Genomic DNA, 16,454 nt, shown 5'->3' on the forward strand with positions numbered 1-16,454 from the left:
TCAGTAGTATTTTTTCTTTGTGACATTAATGCAACACATGCAGACACTTTGTCACAACCGTAAGGAAGGTGCAAAAATCCCTGAACCCAGCATGTGGACCAACGTAAACATTATGGTCTGTTAATATTCTCCCATCATCATCAGCTTCAGAAGTCTGTCGGGCTACGTCATGTTGGTCCCACCTGCAGTGTGTCCCTTAGACTGCACTGACTCTGAGGAAACTACTGTTTCTGAGTGACAGGTGCACACACACACACACACACACACACACACACACACACACACCACACCACACCACACCACACCACACCACACACAGCAGATATATAGGATGCATGGAGGGGTGGGGGTGCAAGAGGTTGCATTGTGATCAATAGCATGAATTCCGCTTAACAGATTATACATCTAAAATGCAGTATTTTGTTGTTTCCTGGAGATAAATGGCACACAAACACACACGCGCGCGCATTCTACAGCATTGTTTTCAGTGCATGGTGCTGCACAGAATAGGCCTGTCATGCTTGGGAAATAAGAAATCAGTGTAATACATCCCTTTATTATAGGGAGTCAGAGGGTGAGGGTGCAGGTGAGGATAGATGGAGCATTTATTCCACAGCTCACCCTTCAGTTGTCTCCCATATGGAGGCAGTGGAGTCCGCCCTATCAGTGCAGGCTGCTGGGGAGCACACTTGGGGGATCGAGCCGGGAGAAAGGCCTGGTCCTGGGCTCCGGGTCCGGTGAGAAGCCTCTGTGAGACGCCGAGCATCCTGCAGACTGCTCCGGCTATGCGTCCTATTGTCTCCGCATCGCTCTGTCCTCTAGGAGGGGAGGAGAGGGGAGGGGAGGCGCGGAGGAGAGGAGTGCCTCTGCCAGGAGTGAGGCAAGCAGGGGGTGGGGGGAGATAAGCCCTCCCCCTCTTCGTTCTGGCCAATCGCCGCGCTGCTCCGCCGGGAGCCGCCGCTGCTCGCTGTCTCCGTACAGACTATGCTGCGTTCAGGGCCAGTCGGAAGTATAATACAAATGCAGATAAATGGAGAGTTAGGGTGCACTTTAAAATATAACATAGCAGATTTGTTCTATTCTGTTCAATCTGTGTTAAAACATCATGTTGGCTCACACCATTTCTGTCAAGCAACATATGGTATTTTTTTGCTTTATGTTAATGTTTCATTAATTTAATTTCCATGTGTTGGGATTCTTGTTAACACTTTGTAATTATATATACGTATATATTTAAAACAATACACAGAACACAGAAGATGGTGAATACCTAAATGTATGTATTTACAAAATCACAATTACCTCCAACTTTTGCACTGCTTTTTTCCTTATTCATATTCCTTTTTGAATTGGGTTGATAACTTAAAGACCTCCAAGGGAAGGGTGCTGGGGTTGTGGGTTGAAAAAAAAGAAGCTCCCTAGTAGTCCTGTAATACAAAAATGTATACCAAAAAGATTGATGTAGGGGTTTCAGCTAAATAAATGCTACTCTGGGTGTTATTTTCCTGCCATTAACCATCATTAGGTTACTTTGATATACAAAAGACCTCTACAAAATGTTACATTTCATATTTGATCAATTAACATCCATAGAAAAAATAAAAATATTCCAATTATTCTAGCTTTTCCCCCCAAAGCAATAACCTTGATGAGATGCAGCTTGACCCACTTTGTATATTAATAATGTACGTGTTCATGCATATGAAAGTAATAGCCATTGTTATGCTGATGATCGAGTAGTGTAGAGTAGTAGACCTCACACTTCATACAACCATACACCTTTAATATTCTGGGGTTTCAACACAATAAACTAAGCTTCATCTTGTGCTAAATGCAGATACATTGATGGTCTTTTCTATGTTAGAAAAATCCCAAATATGTTGTGTTGTATACAGTAGAAGCTATTACCTGTCTGTCAAAGAACTGATTTCAAAATACTGCTGCTGGTTTATAAAACACTAAATGGTCTAGGGCCAAAAACCTATTTCTGATCTGCTAAATGATGAACCATCCAGAACTCTCAGGTCTTCAGGGACTGGTCAGCTTTCTGTCCCCAGAGTCAAAACTAAACATGGAGAAACAGCGTTCAGTTATTATGCTCCAAATATCTGGAACAAACTCCCAGAAGGTCAGCTGCAACTCTTACTACTTTTAAATCCAGGCTTTTTGCCGCTGCTTTTAATTGAACTATTTATATTTTACACTGCACTGTAACTTTCATTCATGTATTTGATATATAAGCTTGTTTTATGTGTATTTTACTCTCTTTGCTTTTTAATGACTGTTTTTAAATGCTATTTATAATAAAAAAATGTATGCTCTTAATGTTTTCATTTTTGTAAAGCACTTTGAATTGCCTTGAAATGTAAATAACCTATTTTAAATATTAGCATTAGTAATTACTAACTATTTTACTTGATGAATCACTTTATTTTAAGCAATATAATAATCAATAACAAATAATAGCGAACTCCCCAACTTTATCTTTTTATCTTAATTGCCTTATTTAAAAACGGTCTACGTTGAAAAATAAGTCTCCAACCTCAATATAACTTGTCACAGACTGATTCTTTTATTGAATCCAAAATCCCTTCTTGACTCTTATTTGAATTTAGTTTTAGTATGCCTCATAAATCCAATACAAGGGGGGCATCTTTGAAGTGCAAGAGGAGTCCCCCATCCAATATACTGTAAGAACAACACAATCCGTTAATCATCTCTGTCCTCTCATGACTGTGGGTGTCTAACAAAACATGAAACAGTATGTATTCCTGTGGCTCACAACACTGCAGCAAGTTAATAGTGATGTTATCTTTATTTATTAGTTATTTTTTAGTGAGATTTACATTAAATGGCCAGAGTTTCCATCAGAAATGTGCTGAAATTGTCATTCAGTATTATTCTGGTTATAAGTGGCGCATCACCCATGACTGGTAGAAAGCAGCCCTCTGGTTACCGAGAGGTTGCATCACAGGATGAAAATAGGAGGTGCTGTCCCAAGAGGCTGTTTCTGATCCCTCCACCAACACCCATCACATGGCTAATAAGTGTCCTCTTTGCAACGATTACCCTCCTACAGCGAGAACATAACTGTGGGGGCCACCAGGGGCCAGAGAAATAAGAACAAATTATTTTTTCACACCATATGATGAGAAAAAAAAAATGCTGGGCTGCTTTTACTGTATTGCACTGACTCTATAATTACCAGGACTGATGGAAGCCTGTGAGGGACATTGATTGAACTGAAGCTGTGATCACTTCATCCGTTAGTGAGGTTACTGTGACAGAACCCCTCATTACTAATGAAGTACTAGAAGCGCCTGTAAGCGTATTTAGAGGCCCTATTATGCTTTTGATGGTTCTCCCTCTCCTGTGTTGTGTTATAAGCGTAGGTTTTAGTGCATGTAAATGGTCTGCAAAGGCTCAAATCCCTGTGTTCCTCCAGAGGGAGTTTCTCTCCCACACTCCCCCCGTGCCTGAAACGCCTCCATTGGACTCCTTTGCTTACTTCCATGACATAGTGACATCATTATGTAACACTTGCGCTTTCAATTGCTAGGACTCAAACACATTGTACCCTTTTAGAGAGAACATCTCTAAAAGGTTGACCAATCACAACAGAGCCGGCCAGCTAACCAATCAGAGCAGACTGGGCTCTGGTTTCAGACAGAGGGTGAAAAGAGGTGCTGCAGCACGGGCAGTATGAGAAAAGAAAGAGCTTTTTGAACATTAAAGCATGGAGACATGTCACAGGAGAGACACTAAATACTGATATGAACCTGAAAATAACCACAATACGTCCTCTTTGAGGAATAAAAAAACAAAATGAGTCACATCATTCAGGTTCCAGAAAAAGGATTTTATTCTAAAGGAATGCTAGAGTAAAGGTGAGGTAATTAAAAAGGAATAAAAACATTCAGTACATCCACTTTAAAATAGTACATTCTTAAAACAGTTTTAAAAATATTTTGGACAGAAAGAAAAAGGAATGGGCACTTGTTTTTCTCATTAAAAAACCTACAATAGATAGAGGCATAGGAACATTAAAACAAACACTATCAGTGCAATAAGGATCAACTGTGAGCACACGTTAGCCTGTGCTTGTGGTGTAAGTTGGTATAGTGCAAATATCTCCACAAACATTAAAAGGACTTATACAAACAGGTAAAGGGACAGGTCTTTAGTGTGGAGGTGCTGCGCCAGGTTCTGAATGCGACACAGGCGCACGTTGTGAGCGTCCCCGGCGCTGTACACTCTGAAGATGTGATAGCGCTCCTTCTCTTTCAGTGCGAAGTCCAGCTCGTTGGCCGAGAGGTTGATGAACGACTTCTCTTTCTTTATAGTCGACTTCACCTCCACGTACACCACCCCCGGGCCCCCTTCAGGTCCCAACGTGAGCTTGAAGTCGTAGGGCGTCCCGCTCTCTCCGCTGTCGTTGCACCACAGGATGTGTGCGGGGCGCCCGGGGTCTGCGCTGTCTCTCCAGTGGCACAGGAAGGAGTTGACCAGCTGCTCCCCCCACTCTCCGATCGCTGACGCGTCCACCGGGTCTTCAGATAACACCACCTACGGGAGCAGAGCACAGATTAGAAAATCAGGTCAACAGTGTGTGTGTGTATGTCTGTGTGAGTGTGTGTGTGTGTGTGTGTGTGTGTGTGTGTGTGTGTGTGTGTGTGTGTGTGTGTGTGTGTGTGTTTCAAATACATTGCTTTATGTCTGACATTTCTTTTTTCTTTCTATTGACTATATTCTATCTTATTTTTGGGAGGAAGTGAAATGTTGTGACATGTTCAAAATGTTGGATGCAGTGTATTCAAACCCCACTCATTCAGGAAAAATAGAATCTTGCCAACACAAAAGGTGAATAAGCAGCACATGTAACGTGCACATGAAGTGGATTATTGATTTAGATTAAGAGTAGACTATGCAAAAAAGCCTGGCACGGAGCTTTGCAGATTATATCATTTGTTTTGACTATTTTTAAGGAACTCTGCAAACACACCTTGACTCACGTGGGACTGACTGGTCATTTGAACTGTTGAATGTATTATTTTGTTCTGCATTTAAAGAGATGTGTTTGCTCAAATGTGTGAAATGAGAAACAATGAACTGGTTAAAAGGGGCATGTGCTTAAGGTTCCCCTTTAGGGACCCTTTGTAGGGTTTTTGTCAAACCACTACAAGTGTATATACTGACGGTGGTGGGTCTCTGGCAGGTGAGCTCCATGTCCTCCAGGGTGGCATGAGGAGGCTGCAGTTTGTTCCAGAGGGGGAAGTCCAGGTTCAGAGGAGGACGCTGGGACTCTGCAGCCCCCTGGAACATGCTGGGGAGCACCACAGCGTCAGGGACAGCACTTATGGAGTCCATTTAGAGAGGAAAGAGGAAAAAGAAGGAGAATGAGAGACTTGGGATAAACAGCAGAAATCAACATTAGTTTTCTATGTAAACGCTTCGGGACGAGGGTAAGAGGCCTACAGGCTGTTTGGAGCAGGCTGCTGGTTGGCTGTCTCAGCAGGCGGTGCAGATTGAAGACTCGGTGCTGGTCTGGGAGCAGCCAGGCCTGCCTCACTCTGCTGGCTGCGCTCTGTAGGTGACAGACGACACCAAATGGAAGACTTTAACACAGGATAGGCAGAACGAAGCTGAGCAGATACACCCACACCTCCCACACCTCCCACCCTCATATATTACATCACTCTTTGGCTCTTTAACTTGTGGATCTTGCAAGCATTCTTCCTCTTCAGCTCCACACACAGTGTTCAATGTTAATCTTTTTCATGTTTGGGGAGGGTACTTTGAGCCTTTGTAGAGGAATATAAATATGTGTATCAAATGTTGATTAGTTACCCATACACTTAATTAAATGATCTTTTATAGAAAAGTGAGTGAGAGTTGTGTGTTTTTATTTCTTGAGAATGTTGTGGTTTGTAACAACTAAAAACACTTGATCCTAGAGATGTATTCATCCCTGCAGGGAACACCATGGGTAACTGACCGATGGAGCATGTGGGCAGCTTGACCCAAGGCTGCACTATTAGTCCAAGTGTCCGCAATATGGACTAGTGCAAAACACCAATATTTGGACATGTGAACATTTCATTCTGTTATTTATTGTCTACAAATGATATTCTAAAGACTTAATAGAAATATCCTTTTCTGGTTTTTGAACAATAATGTTTGAAACAAATTAAAGTTCCCTATACTAAATACATATATATAAAATATAACAATTAAAATATTAGTCAAAATATACAATTAGTTAATTGTTCCATATTGTGTCGCCCTAGCCTGAACCCAGTCCAATGGATTGATAAAATGAAAAATATAAACGTATTACCCAATATGCAATTCATACCTTATTACTTTGTAACTTTTGTTATAACCAATAACAAATGCAACCCACCCAAGATCATTGTCACCAGTTTGATTTTGATCTCGTTATGATGTGATTTCAATCCTTGCCTTTAGATTAGACAGAGTAATAGGATCCATTATAAACAGTGCAGCCTTTATTTTAAACGTTCTTCTGTGATGATTATATTCGCAGGGTTTCCCAAGTCACTTCAAACCGTATGAACGCTGCCAGTAAGAGACAGAAGGGTGTTTCACCTGAAGGTGGGAGTGTGTTGGGGGTCCCAGCAGCAGGGTGAGGGTGGCTTGATGGGCTGAGGACCCTCTGGGGGCCGGGCTGGTCTGACAGTCTGCTCATGCTCCTCTGGGACTGGTTGTCCTCGTAGCTGCTGGGACTCTTGGTGGGGCCATGGCTGCTTCCTCTGTCCAGTTCTGGGTCCCTGTCTTTAGGCCCAGCGGGAGGGGGCCACATCTTCATGACTGCATCCACCACACCGTTGTCTGTCTGACCTGTTGGTGCACACAGGACATTAGAAAGGTACGTTCCCATTTGAAAGAATGCCTAAACAAGCATATGCTTCTCCCAGTACCAGTGCGGCTGCCTCCAGTGCTCTGCAAAGATGCTCTAGGGGGCCAGCAACCCAGCGTTGGCTCCCCATCCTCCTGTGGGGGGTGAGGGGGCTCCTCTGTGGAACTCATGGAGGAGTAACTCCTTGATGGCGCTGTAACAACAACATGTTTAGGGCATTAAAACCTAAGGAGTAGAAGACGAGAAGAAAGTTGTAAAGCACCGATCATATTAGCCTGTTTCAGTGCCGTAAAAAAGTCCTTTGATCATGTTAATCCCTGTGTGTGCGTGCGTGCGTGCGTGCGTGCGTGCGTGCGTGCGTGCGTGCGTGCGTGCGTGCGTGCGTGCGTGCGTGCGTGCGTGCGTGCGTGCGTGTGTGTGTGTGTGTGTGTGTGCTTTTTGCTGCAGGGAGGGATCTGCTTCCCTCGGTCTTTGAGACCCGGCAACAGCTGCTCTTTTATGTCACCGCACATAACAGTGAATAAACCTGAATTAGCATATGTGATGGCGGTTATCTATCTCTGAGAGTGTTTGTGTGTGTGTGTGTGTGTGTGTGTGTGTGTGTGTGTGTGTGTGTGTGTGTGTGTGTGTGTGTGTGTGTGTGTGTGTGTGTGTGTGTGTGTGTGTGTGTGTGTGTGTGTGTGTGTGTGTGTGTGTGTGTGTTGGGCAGGGCTGCGACTGAGGAGAGAAACACTTTGAATGTTATGAAATGATAATGGGAATTGGGACGCGTGTCACAGAGAGGATTGCAGATACAGAGACAGAGAGGAAGTCTTGTTGGGATTCATCTCATGCTCCAGATATAGCAGAGCAGCATGATGTTCTGCACCTCAGTTATGTATTCTCCTCTTCATCTTCAGAACATTGTCAACACTTAATAATGGTCTGTATATATAAATGAGAGATTGAACTCCAACAAAACAATAATCGCCTGTAAATTAAACACATTAATGGATATTTCTGCTTCTACTGAAGACATTAATCTTTCAAATCTCACCCATACAGTTTATATTTCACTAATAGATTTGCAGTGTAGTATTGAAAGCTTGATATTTCTTATTTCTCTGGGGCAAAGAACCCCTTCATTATATATATGCTTTAATGTTCAAAGAGCTCTTTATTATTCTCATACTGCCTGTGCTGCAGCTCCTCTTTTCACCCCCTGCCTGAAACCAGAGCCCAGTCTGCTCTGATTGGTTAGCTGGCCAGCTCTGTTGTGATTGGTCAACCGCTAAGAGATGTTCACGTTCAATGTGTTGGAGCGCTAGCCAATAAAACCCTAGTGTTACATAGTGATGTGATGAGAGAAAGTCCCTCTGGAGGGAACACAGGGACTTTAGCCTTTGTAGACCGTTTACATGCACTAAAACCTACGCATATGACACACTACAGGAGAGGGAAAACCACAAAAAGCATAAGGATTAGCATAAGAATGAACTTGTAATTTGTAATAGAATATTATTTGGTTTATCCTTCCTTGCTTTTAGTGCAGTGACGGCTGTATTGTGAGTGTACCTCTTTCCAGGATAATGTCTGGCTCGGGCACCTCCCACAGCTCCTCCTCACTGGGCAGCTCTCTGATGTCCTCCTTGGCCAAGTATCTCTTCAGAGATCTTTCGTCCTGCAGACACAAACACAATAATGAATGACACTCTCCAGCAACATTTTTATCTTATCTTGATGTAGGACATATCACTGTTTTTGTATTGAAGTCTTTCTTAATGCCGTATAAGAAGAGAGATATATAAAGCATCACACTTTTATAGTGACTTTTAGTCAGACATACAAAAACTGAGGATCAACATGCAGTACGGATCCAGTCAGGATTTACTAAAAGGTCTGCTGAGTAAGGATCAGAGCTGAGCAGATTTTGGTTTCTCGTCTCAGATTCTCTTGCCAATAAACGAAGTGGCATCTCTGACCTGATAAACATCTGCTGCCATTAACTGTTTGATCAATTCCCTGGAAAAATATAAGCAGATATATTGAGTTAAGAGGAAGATCTGGACGCAACTTCCCCTACATACTCCAGAGTATCAGGAATGCATGATTCAGAATCACATCCAATATCAGTCAGAAATGCCAGTTTACTTACTTTGGTTAATCCAGACACACTGTTTTATATCTAGAATGTATTATTGGTTTTATATTGCAACCCAGTTCTGCTGCTGCACAAAAAAACACACATAAGATACTCTACACTGCTGAGGTACCGCTCTACAGAGATGAGAGCAAATGGCCATGTAATGTAAACGTTACTCCCTGCAGGGAAATGGCCGATTTGTTCTAGCTACAGTCAGCTCTGTGGTGCTAGGAGTGTGTGTGTGTGTGTGTGTGTGTGTGTGTGTGTGTGTGTGTGTGTGTGTGTGTGTGTGTGTGTGTGTGTGTGTGTGACAGGAAAGATGACAGGATGAAAGGCCGCGAGCAAGCGAAGAGCAACATCACTGGCTGTGGATTAGTGGTCAATGTGAGGAGGGATCATTTATCACTCACATCGAGAGAGGTTATCAGGCCGCTCAGGAAATGCATCAGGTCTTTTCTGTGGCTGCTCTCTGTGCAGAACAGTTTCACCAGCTCCCTGAAACACACACACACACACACACACACACACACACACACACACACACACACACACACACACACACACACACACACACACAGGATTACATATAAGTTATCAGACTTATTCCCCCTTCTACCTTCTTTGTTTTTGTGTTTCTCTTACTTTCCTATGATACTGTTATGATTGGCTGTGAATAAGAAAATATGAAGGACAGGCCATCTATTTATTTATTTAGAGAAAGGGGCAGGTAATATACGATTATTCTCTTCTCCCTGCTCCTTTCGGGTATGGTGTGTTTATAGAGACATGTTTTGTAAATAATTGTTATAGGTTAAGTTGTGCATACCATGAATGGAACAAATCAAAATGAAATGAAAGACTGGGTAACATTTACAAACTAACTTAGTATAGTCTTATACTTCAGTCCAGGATTTCTGCTGATACTCCTAACAGTCAATTTCATGCATAAAAAGAAACGACCCAGGTTCCAAGCGCTAAGTCAGAAGCTAACGACAATACAGATTTTTATATTGGAAAAAGAAGAAAAAATGATGAATCACATCTGAAAGACATATACCCGATTTGTTTGACTGTTTCTGTCATATTTGATCAGCCTTTCTATTGTTTCCATATTGAATGTATTATTATATACTAGTGCCAGCAGGACTTTAGATACTTAATAAAAGACTAAACTTTTCTCTATCTTCATTTCTTATTGGCCAAATATTGTTTTCTAAGCATTTTACTAATAAAATACATTTAATTTTAGTTAAGAACTTATTTAAAGAAAAGGGAAACGATTGTGAATCACATTTTTATGCTTTTACATTTTTAAAATAAAGGTTGATTCAGCGCAACTGTACAAACACTCTGACCTTTACCCCAAACATATGCAGAGAACCCAACAGGAATACGCATTGTATTTGTGTATAGTTGTTGGGAAATATACAATTATATGTAAATACGTTGGAAGTATGTCAGAAGTGGGAATATTGGGAATATTGATGTGCTTGTATTGATGTGGGAAAGTGCATTTGTTCGGGAGAGTGGGCATTTCTTTCCACACACACCTGCAGATGTCCAGCTTGGCTGAGAGGTGATCTTTCTGGATGTAGAGCTCCTTCTCGTCCTTCAGCAGACAGATCACATCCACCAGCTCCACCACCAGCTCCTCACTGTCAACCACTTCCAGCTGGTAGAGGATGTACAGCTTGCCCACCTGTGGACAGGAAGGCAGGGTTACTGTGTTTAAGTCATCTAACCTTATTACTTTCTGTGGATTCATAAATGGAGTTTAATACATGCATTGAAAAGCAAACACTGTTTTTTTGTTTTTTACAAAAAGTAGCCTAAATGAACACAAAAAGGAAATACAGGAAGCACACTTACCAATTTTGTAGGGGATTACAATCATGTGTAATCATAATAAATCGTATAAACACACTACAGGAAGGGGTTACCGGATAAAAAGCATAATAGTGCTCCTTTTAGTAAACAAACCACATACTGTATGGAACCACCTCCAGGTGTTACAGCTCTAAAGCTAGGTGTGACTTTCTCACCTGTCCAAAGGAAAGTCTCTTGATTTTCTGTCCAATGTTGTTGGCGATCAGATCTGGGTAGAGTTCAGCCAGCTCGTCGTGGTGGTACAGGAACCTCTGGATGTAGGGTATCACAAAGTGCACCATGGACTGCATGGGCGGGCAGGGTCTCAGGTTCTCCGTCTGAGGCTCAGTCGTCACACACTGGGACAGCAGACGGATCCCACAGATCTCCAGGAACAAAAATCGGTCCCTCTCGTTGAATGAAAATGTGGTGTTAGCTCTTTCACCCGGAACTGACTGACCTGGGAGGCAAACAAATACAACACAAGTCTTATTCTCCAGTCTGGGTTTGGTGAAATGTCATGAAGTACAATGACAAATATACTCTGAACAGTACCAAACTTCCCAGCCTTGGTCCCGGGAGCCATCTTCTTCTCTGCTGGAGGCAGGTTGAGCAGACAGACCTGCTTGTGAGGTTTGAAGATCTTTTCCACCTCTCGGTTGTCAGCAATCATGGGTTTGCGTGCCAGGCTCACCCAGCTGTTATCCTTGGTGGGGAAGACCCTTTTATCGGAAACCATACCTGAACAACCAAAAAAGGACAACCAGGGTCAGTTGAAGGCATTAGTCTCTTAGAGTCTTTTCCAGATGACATCTACTCCTCCAGAATTATCGCAGGTTATGAGCTGTTGAATGCGTTTATTTCCTTATGATATTATTTTTCAATATTTGAGAAATATTTAAGGTCAGAAACTTCTACCAAACCATTATCTTGGTAATGACGATGTTATCATACAGTTTAAGTTTATGAATATGTATAGGTATCAATGTTAATGTCAGCCACGGACTAACAAGCAGAGAATGCTTCACCAGAGAATCCTGACTAGTTGTTCACAACTCATAACCCAAAAGGGTAATCAAAAATTATTTAGCTTATGCTTTTAAGTTGAACATACCATAAGCTGATTGAATCATATGGGCCATTTTAGGTCTATGATTTCTAAGCAGATTTATGGATGTTTCCGACACCTCATGCAGTGTCTTTGCCTCACCATCTGCATCCTCACTTACACACAGTTTGAAAGCCAGTATATACTCAGGCCAACACGATGACACATATAAACAAAGGTACAGGGGTGGATTTGCAACATGAACTTGTATGCATTACTCACCCTTCAACGTGGAGCAGTACCCAGGATTGAGCTGGGACTGAGGGGTGTTTTCCAGGTCACTAGACACTTGAATTTTACACTTCTGAGCTGTTAAAAGCAGAAATATATTACATTATATTTCATTATGAGCTGCAGACAGTTAGGGCATTAAGAGTAAATACATGTGTGAGTCATACAGTGCGAGTCACTGGACAGAGACAGAGATATTTAAAAGTCCTTACCAAGTCTGGCATAGAGCACTGACACATCCTGTAGCACCTCAGCAGTTGGGATGGGAGATGATGAACAGATCACTTCCAACAGACCCACATACTGCTTCATGTTGGGACTGCGATCCACATTCAGCAGCTGAACATAAGATACAGTATGTCATCAAAGATGATGAAGGTGTATTTTGGTCTTAAATTTGGTTCTGGTGTTTTATTAAACTAGCATAAAAAACATTTTCCCCTTAAACTCCCAAAACCCTGCAATTACCATATGCATTTCTGAAAAACGAATTAGTACACAAACTCTAGTAATATCATTATAACAGCTACACAGGATTGTTTGTTTCTAACAAAAATACTGTCGTTACGCTTTTATTACACTTAATATTTTGAGAACTGACTGATGCAAACATAATTGTTGTATTTCTTCGTGATCAATTTGATACATTTTTGTTTTCTTTGCACATTTTTTTCTGCCTTTTTCTATTAAAAAATAGAAATATGGTCATATTATAATAAATACATTTTACAACTATTTTGTGCAATCTTAGGAGGCTAATCTCACTACACAGTTTTCTTAATATTATTTAAACATAAATAGGCCTATATAATATAATGTAAAAAAATCAATAAATAATACATGGCATGTTTTTTTCACATGAGCTGATGTTACCCAGAGCCTTGACATCAAATTCTGGGTGTAGTATATAGTTAGTAAACATAGCAAAATACTTAAATCACATAACATTCCCTGGTTCTCTGCAAATAGGGCACTGAAAACCAGTGGAGTCAACAAACATTCTATACATATATAACCAGGTTAAAAGCTATTAACGGAGACAGTTACTCGCTGTCATAAATCATACGCTGTTCCTTTAAGAGATTCAAGATGCTTGGTTACACCCAGAGATGCGCAGCAGAAAGGCGCGCAGTCATGACGTCATAGACAGACGACTCACTGGTAGTTTTCGCGGGAACAGGTAGTTTTAGCGTTGTTTTACAGAGAGACGCAGTTTTGTAAGACGTGTGTGTGTGTGTTCTCCACCGTGCGGGGTCCAACACGAGAGTGGGACGGCGTAAGTCACCAGATATATGCATAACAAAAACCACATTAAGGAATTATATGTTTAAAATGCCTTTTAAGTGGAGTGTGTGAATTTTGTATGTCATGTCTCATGCAGAGGGAAGAAGCAACACAGTGTTCGGTGCTGCAGGTCGGTTCACAGAGCATTTGTATTCAAAGTGAGTGTTAAAGTGTTTTGCGAATGATATATGTTGATAAATGCTGTACTGTATTAATTATTAGTTAATGCATGTACTGTTCTGAAGTGGTAATACTGATGCACTTTTGTGACTGTTATCCTCAGCTGCAGAGGCTATTACCGTTGTTTATTGTTTAGGCTATCTATGCTGTTTACTGATAATTGTTTATCAGTTGATATTGTTGTGGGACAGAAAGGACCATTTACAACTTGTATCCTAATTATTACAATTATTACTAGAGTGTTAATGCTGTTCTCAACCAGAGTGCAGTCGGGGAATAAAGACCCTTAAAATGTATGCTGTGTCCTGTTCTCTCTTATATGACCAGGCTACACATAGGTACATGATGTAAGCTTACCCTGGTGAAGAAGGGTTTCATGCCCTCCAGCGGGTTGTAGAAGGGTCCCAGGACGTTGGGCTGCTGCACAGCGCTGTCTGGCCCCTGAGTCAGCGGTCTGTAGCGCTGGAACATCCCTGTGGAGTCACTCCAGCACACATCCTTCAGGTGGTAGAAACGCCCGGAACACCAGCCATCATTTCGCCTGGGGACACAATTTAATGTATGGTTTCAGGTGACAAAATGTTGGCATTAACCTGATAAAGTACGTCGAAACAACTGAGGATTTACTTGTTGTGTTCCATAAATACAGCGGGGTTGTGCTGGAACAGCTCCTTCAGCTTGTTCTGGTTACAGTTCTCATGCAGATAGGTGTAGACGTTGTGGATGTGCTCCACAGTTGAAGTGAAATCTGCTCCCTCCAAATCCTGGCCATCCTCCTGATCTTTGACACACCATTTCTTCAGGTAGTTTATCAGATCATCCTCTGAGATGCTTTGTCTCATTCCTAAAAGAGAGGAAAAGACAGATATTTTATTAGGTAACTTTCTCAAAATAACAAATTATAGGATAAACAAAAATGTGATGATGAACACATTTTTACCGAGAGTTCTGCTGAACTCGCTGGGGTCCATTTCCACATAACAGACGTGGGTCCCCAGCAGGCGGATGATCTCAGGTGAGGCCAAGTAGACAGAGTTTGGACGGAGGTACTTTCTGTCTTTCTGGTCTCCTTCCAGCAGGTGATAGGCTGGAACCCATTCGAGGTTACACAGGAAGTGGTAGAAGGAGGACTTGGTGCTTTTGACTGGGTGTCCGTCACTGTCTAGAACCTGAGCTTTGACGTACTGAGAGTAGCGGTGTCTAGAAGAAAAGTGATTGTAAGTCAAATCTGAAGAATGTACATGATAAAGATGTCATGTCACTCCTGATCCTATGACTACAATGCATGGATTATAGCCTCTTGTGTTGTAGTTCAGTGATCTTGGTGCCACTTGTGACAATTCAACAAAGTGACAGGACTATGTGACCTACATTCCTACAAATGCACTAAGAAATCCTTATCTGCGCTCCAAAGTACTATCAACTTGTGTCTAACTAACCAGTGTAATAGATGGCTCAACATGGCTTACAGAGCTGTTTAAAAAAAGGGTATTTTATTTTATACAGTATTACCTCTTAAGTAAAAGTAGGAATTAAGATGATGGATGTATAGATTCTTTTTTTTTTAACAATACAAGGTTCTTTCAATTTCAAAATAGTTACAAATAATGTAGCTGTAATGTTTGCAGCTTATTTCCCCCTTCTAGCCCTTCTAGTCTCAGTCCTGGGACGAACACCTGAAAGGTCCTATTTTCTTACAACCAGTCTTCTTAAATATATCTAATGACATGTTGGGGAATATTTAGTAATTCTGGCTTATTTTCAGGCAAAACAGTCACATTTTCGTAAAAAATTGTTGCATCTAAAATCAAACATCTTGGAAAAAAAGCTGTGAAACCTGCAGCTCTGTTTTGTACAACACAATCAAAAAAGAGAAACCCAGCCAGGAATAAACAGCAACAGAAATGATTTTTTTTTATAAAGTCACTATACAGAAGCCCTCTGTTTAGCACTACAGCCCGGCTACTATTGCAAAAACAGTGTTCATCCAAAAAAAAAAGGGTCTCACAGCCTCATTCATCTCTAACTTCTGTACTTGCACTGTTTACCAGTATGAGTATGCAAGCTTGGTTGACCTCCTTATCTGAATTGCTGTCCTCTACTCACACACATCTATACTAGCAACGCTAAGAAATAAGACACAGGGTGCAGGGCCTTTTCTTTTTCCTCATTGAAACAATTGAAAAAAGACACCTGGCTCAGAAAAGGCACTATGTGGACACAGGCCACTAGTCCTAGCTGGATTTATGGGGATTATCACCTGACTAAAGCCAAAGCCATTATCTCTAGCCATTAGGTGTCCTAAAACAAACTACCTGCTTTTCAAATGGGACACTTGACAGAACAAACATAAAGGACTATAGCAGTGAGGGTGTGTTCTGTGTGTGTGTTCTGTGTGTGTGTTACCCTGTATCCCAGTTTGTCGCCAGCAGCTTCATCAGGGCCATCCTCTGCTGCAGCAGGAGGTGTTCGGGCAGCTGGGCGGTGGCCAGGGCTTGAAACTCCTCACAGGGGTAGTCATCGAGCACAAAGCCCTCTCCTGGCTTCTGGTGCCACATTGCACTTTCCACAGACCATGGACTGGAAGCCTGGTTTGGGGCGGTTAAGAGAGGAGAGTTTATCATCATTTAAAATGAATATGAAGTTTTACAGTTAATTCCCCATGACACCAGGATAATAAAAACATATTTTATGAAGGATAAGTCACACAATGGTATCGTGACAAATCCACATGCTATCCCTGCTTGCTGTAGCCTGGGCTAAAAGAGGCAGCAGGAATGTGC

At 41.7% G+C, this 16,454-nt stretch overlaps 2 protein-coding genes across 5 annotated transcripts in view; both read right to left on the minus strand.

Annotated features, from left to right (window-relative positions):
• The window catches only part of LOC104958045 (serine/threonine-protein kinase SBK1-like), a 13,670-nt gene extending 12,817 nt beyond the window's left edge, over positions 1-853 (minus strand). The window contains exon 1 of the mRNA XM_010785749.1: positions 622-853. The gene's annotated coding sequence lies outside the window, so the exon portion shown is untranslated. The remainder of the gene's footprint in view (positions 1-621) is intronic.
• Positions 854-3,838: 2,985 nt separating this feature from the next.
• The window catches only part of LOC104958046 (uncharacterized), a 45,445-nt gene continuing 32,829 nt past the window's right edge, over positions 3,839-16,454 (minus strand). For 3 of the 4 annotated variants that reach the window (XM_010785752.1, XM_010785750.1, XM_010785751.1), the window contains 16 exons: positions 16,078-16,259; positions 14,612-14,871; positions 14,299-14,515; positions 14,029-14,212; positions 12,420-12,546; positions 12,199-12,285; positions 11,424-11,609; positions 11,045-11,328; positions 10,553-10,701; positions 9,413-9,497; positions 8,435-8,540; positions 6,942-7,073; positions 6,610-6,861; positions 5,476-5,584; positions 5,197-5,353; positions 3,839-4,566 (listed from right to left, as the gene is read on the minus strand). In XM_010785752.1, the coding sequence (XP_010784054.1) occupies positions 4,153-4,566; positions 5,197-5,353; positions 5,476-5,584; positions 6,610-6,861; positions 6,942-7,073; positions 8,435-8,540; positions 9,413-9,497; positions 10,553-10,701; positions 11,045-11,328; positions 11,424-11,609; positions 12,199-12,285; positions 12,420-12,546; positions 14,029-14,212; positions 14,299-14,515; positions 14,612-14,871; positions 16,078-16,259 (2,931 nt within the window). In that variant the 3' untranslated portion in view covers positions 3,839-4,152. Of the gene's footprint in view, positions 4,567-5,196; positions 5,354-5,475; positions 5,585-6,609; positions 6,862-6,941; positions 7,106-8,434; positions 8,541-9,412; positions 9,498-10,552; positions 10,702-11,044; positions 11,329-11,423; positions 11,610-12,198; positions 12,286-12,419; positions 12,547-14,028; positions 14,213-14,298; positions 14,516-14,611; positions 14,872-16,077; positions 16,260-16,454 lie in introns of those variants that run through there. The other variant, XM_010785753.1, reaches the window with a different exon arrangement.

Source organism: Notothenia coriiceps, unplaced genomic scaffold, assembly GCF_000735185.1.
Source record: "Notothenia coriiceps isolate Sejong01 unplaced genomic scaffold, NC01 NC01_scaffold00028156, whole genome shotgun sequence".
Lineage (NCBI taxonomy): Eukaryota > Metazoa > Chordata > Actinopteri > Perciformes > Nototheniidae > Notothenia > Notothenia coriiceps.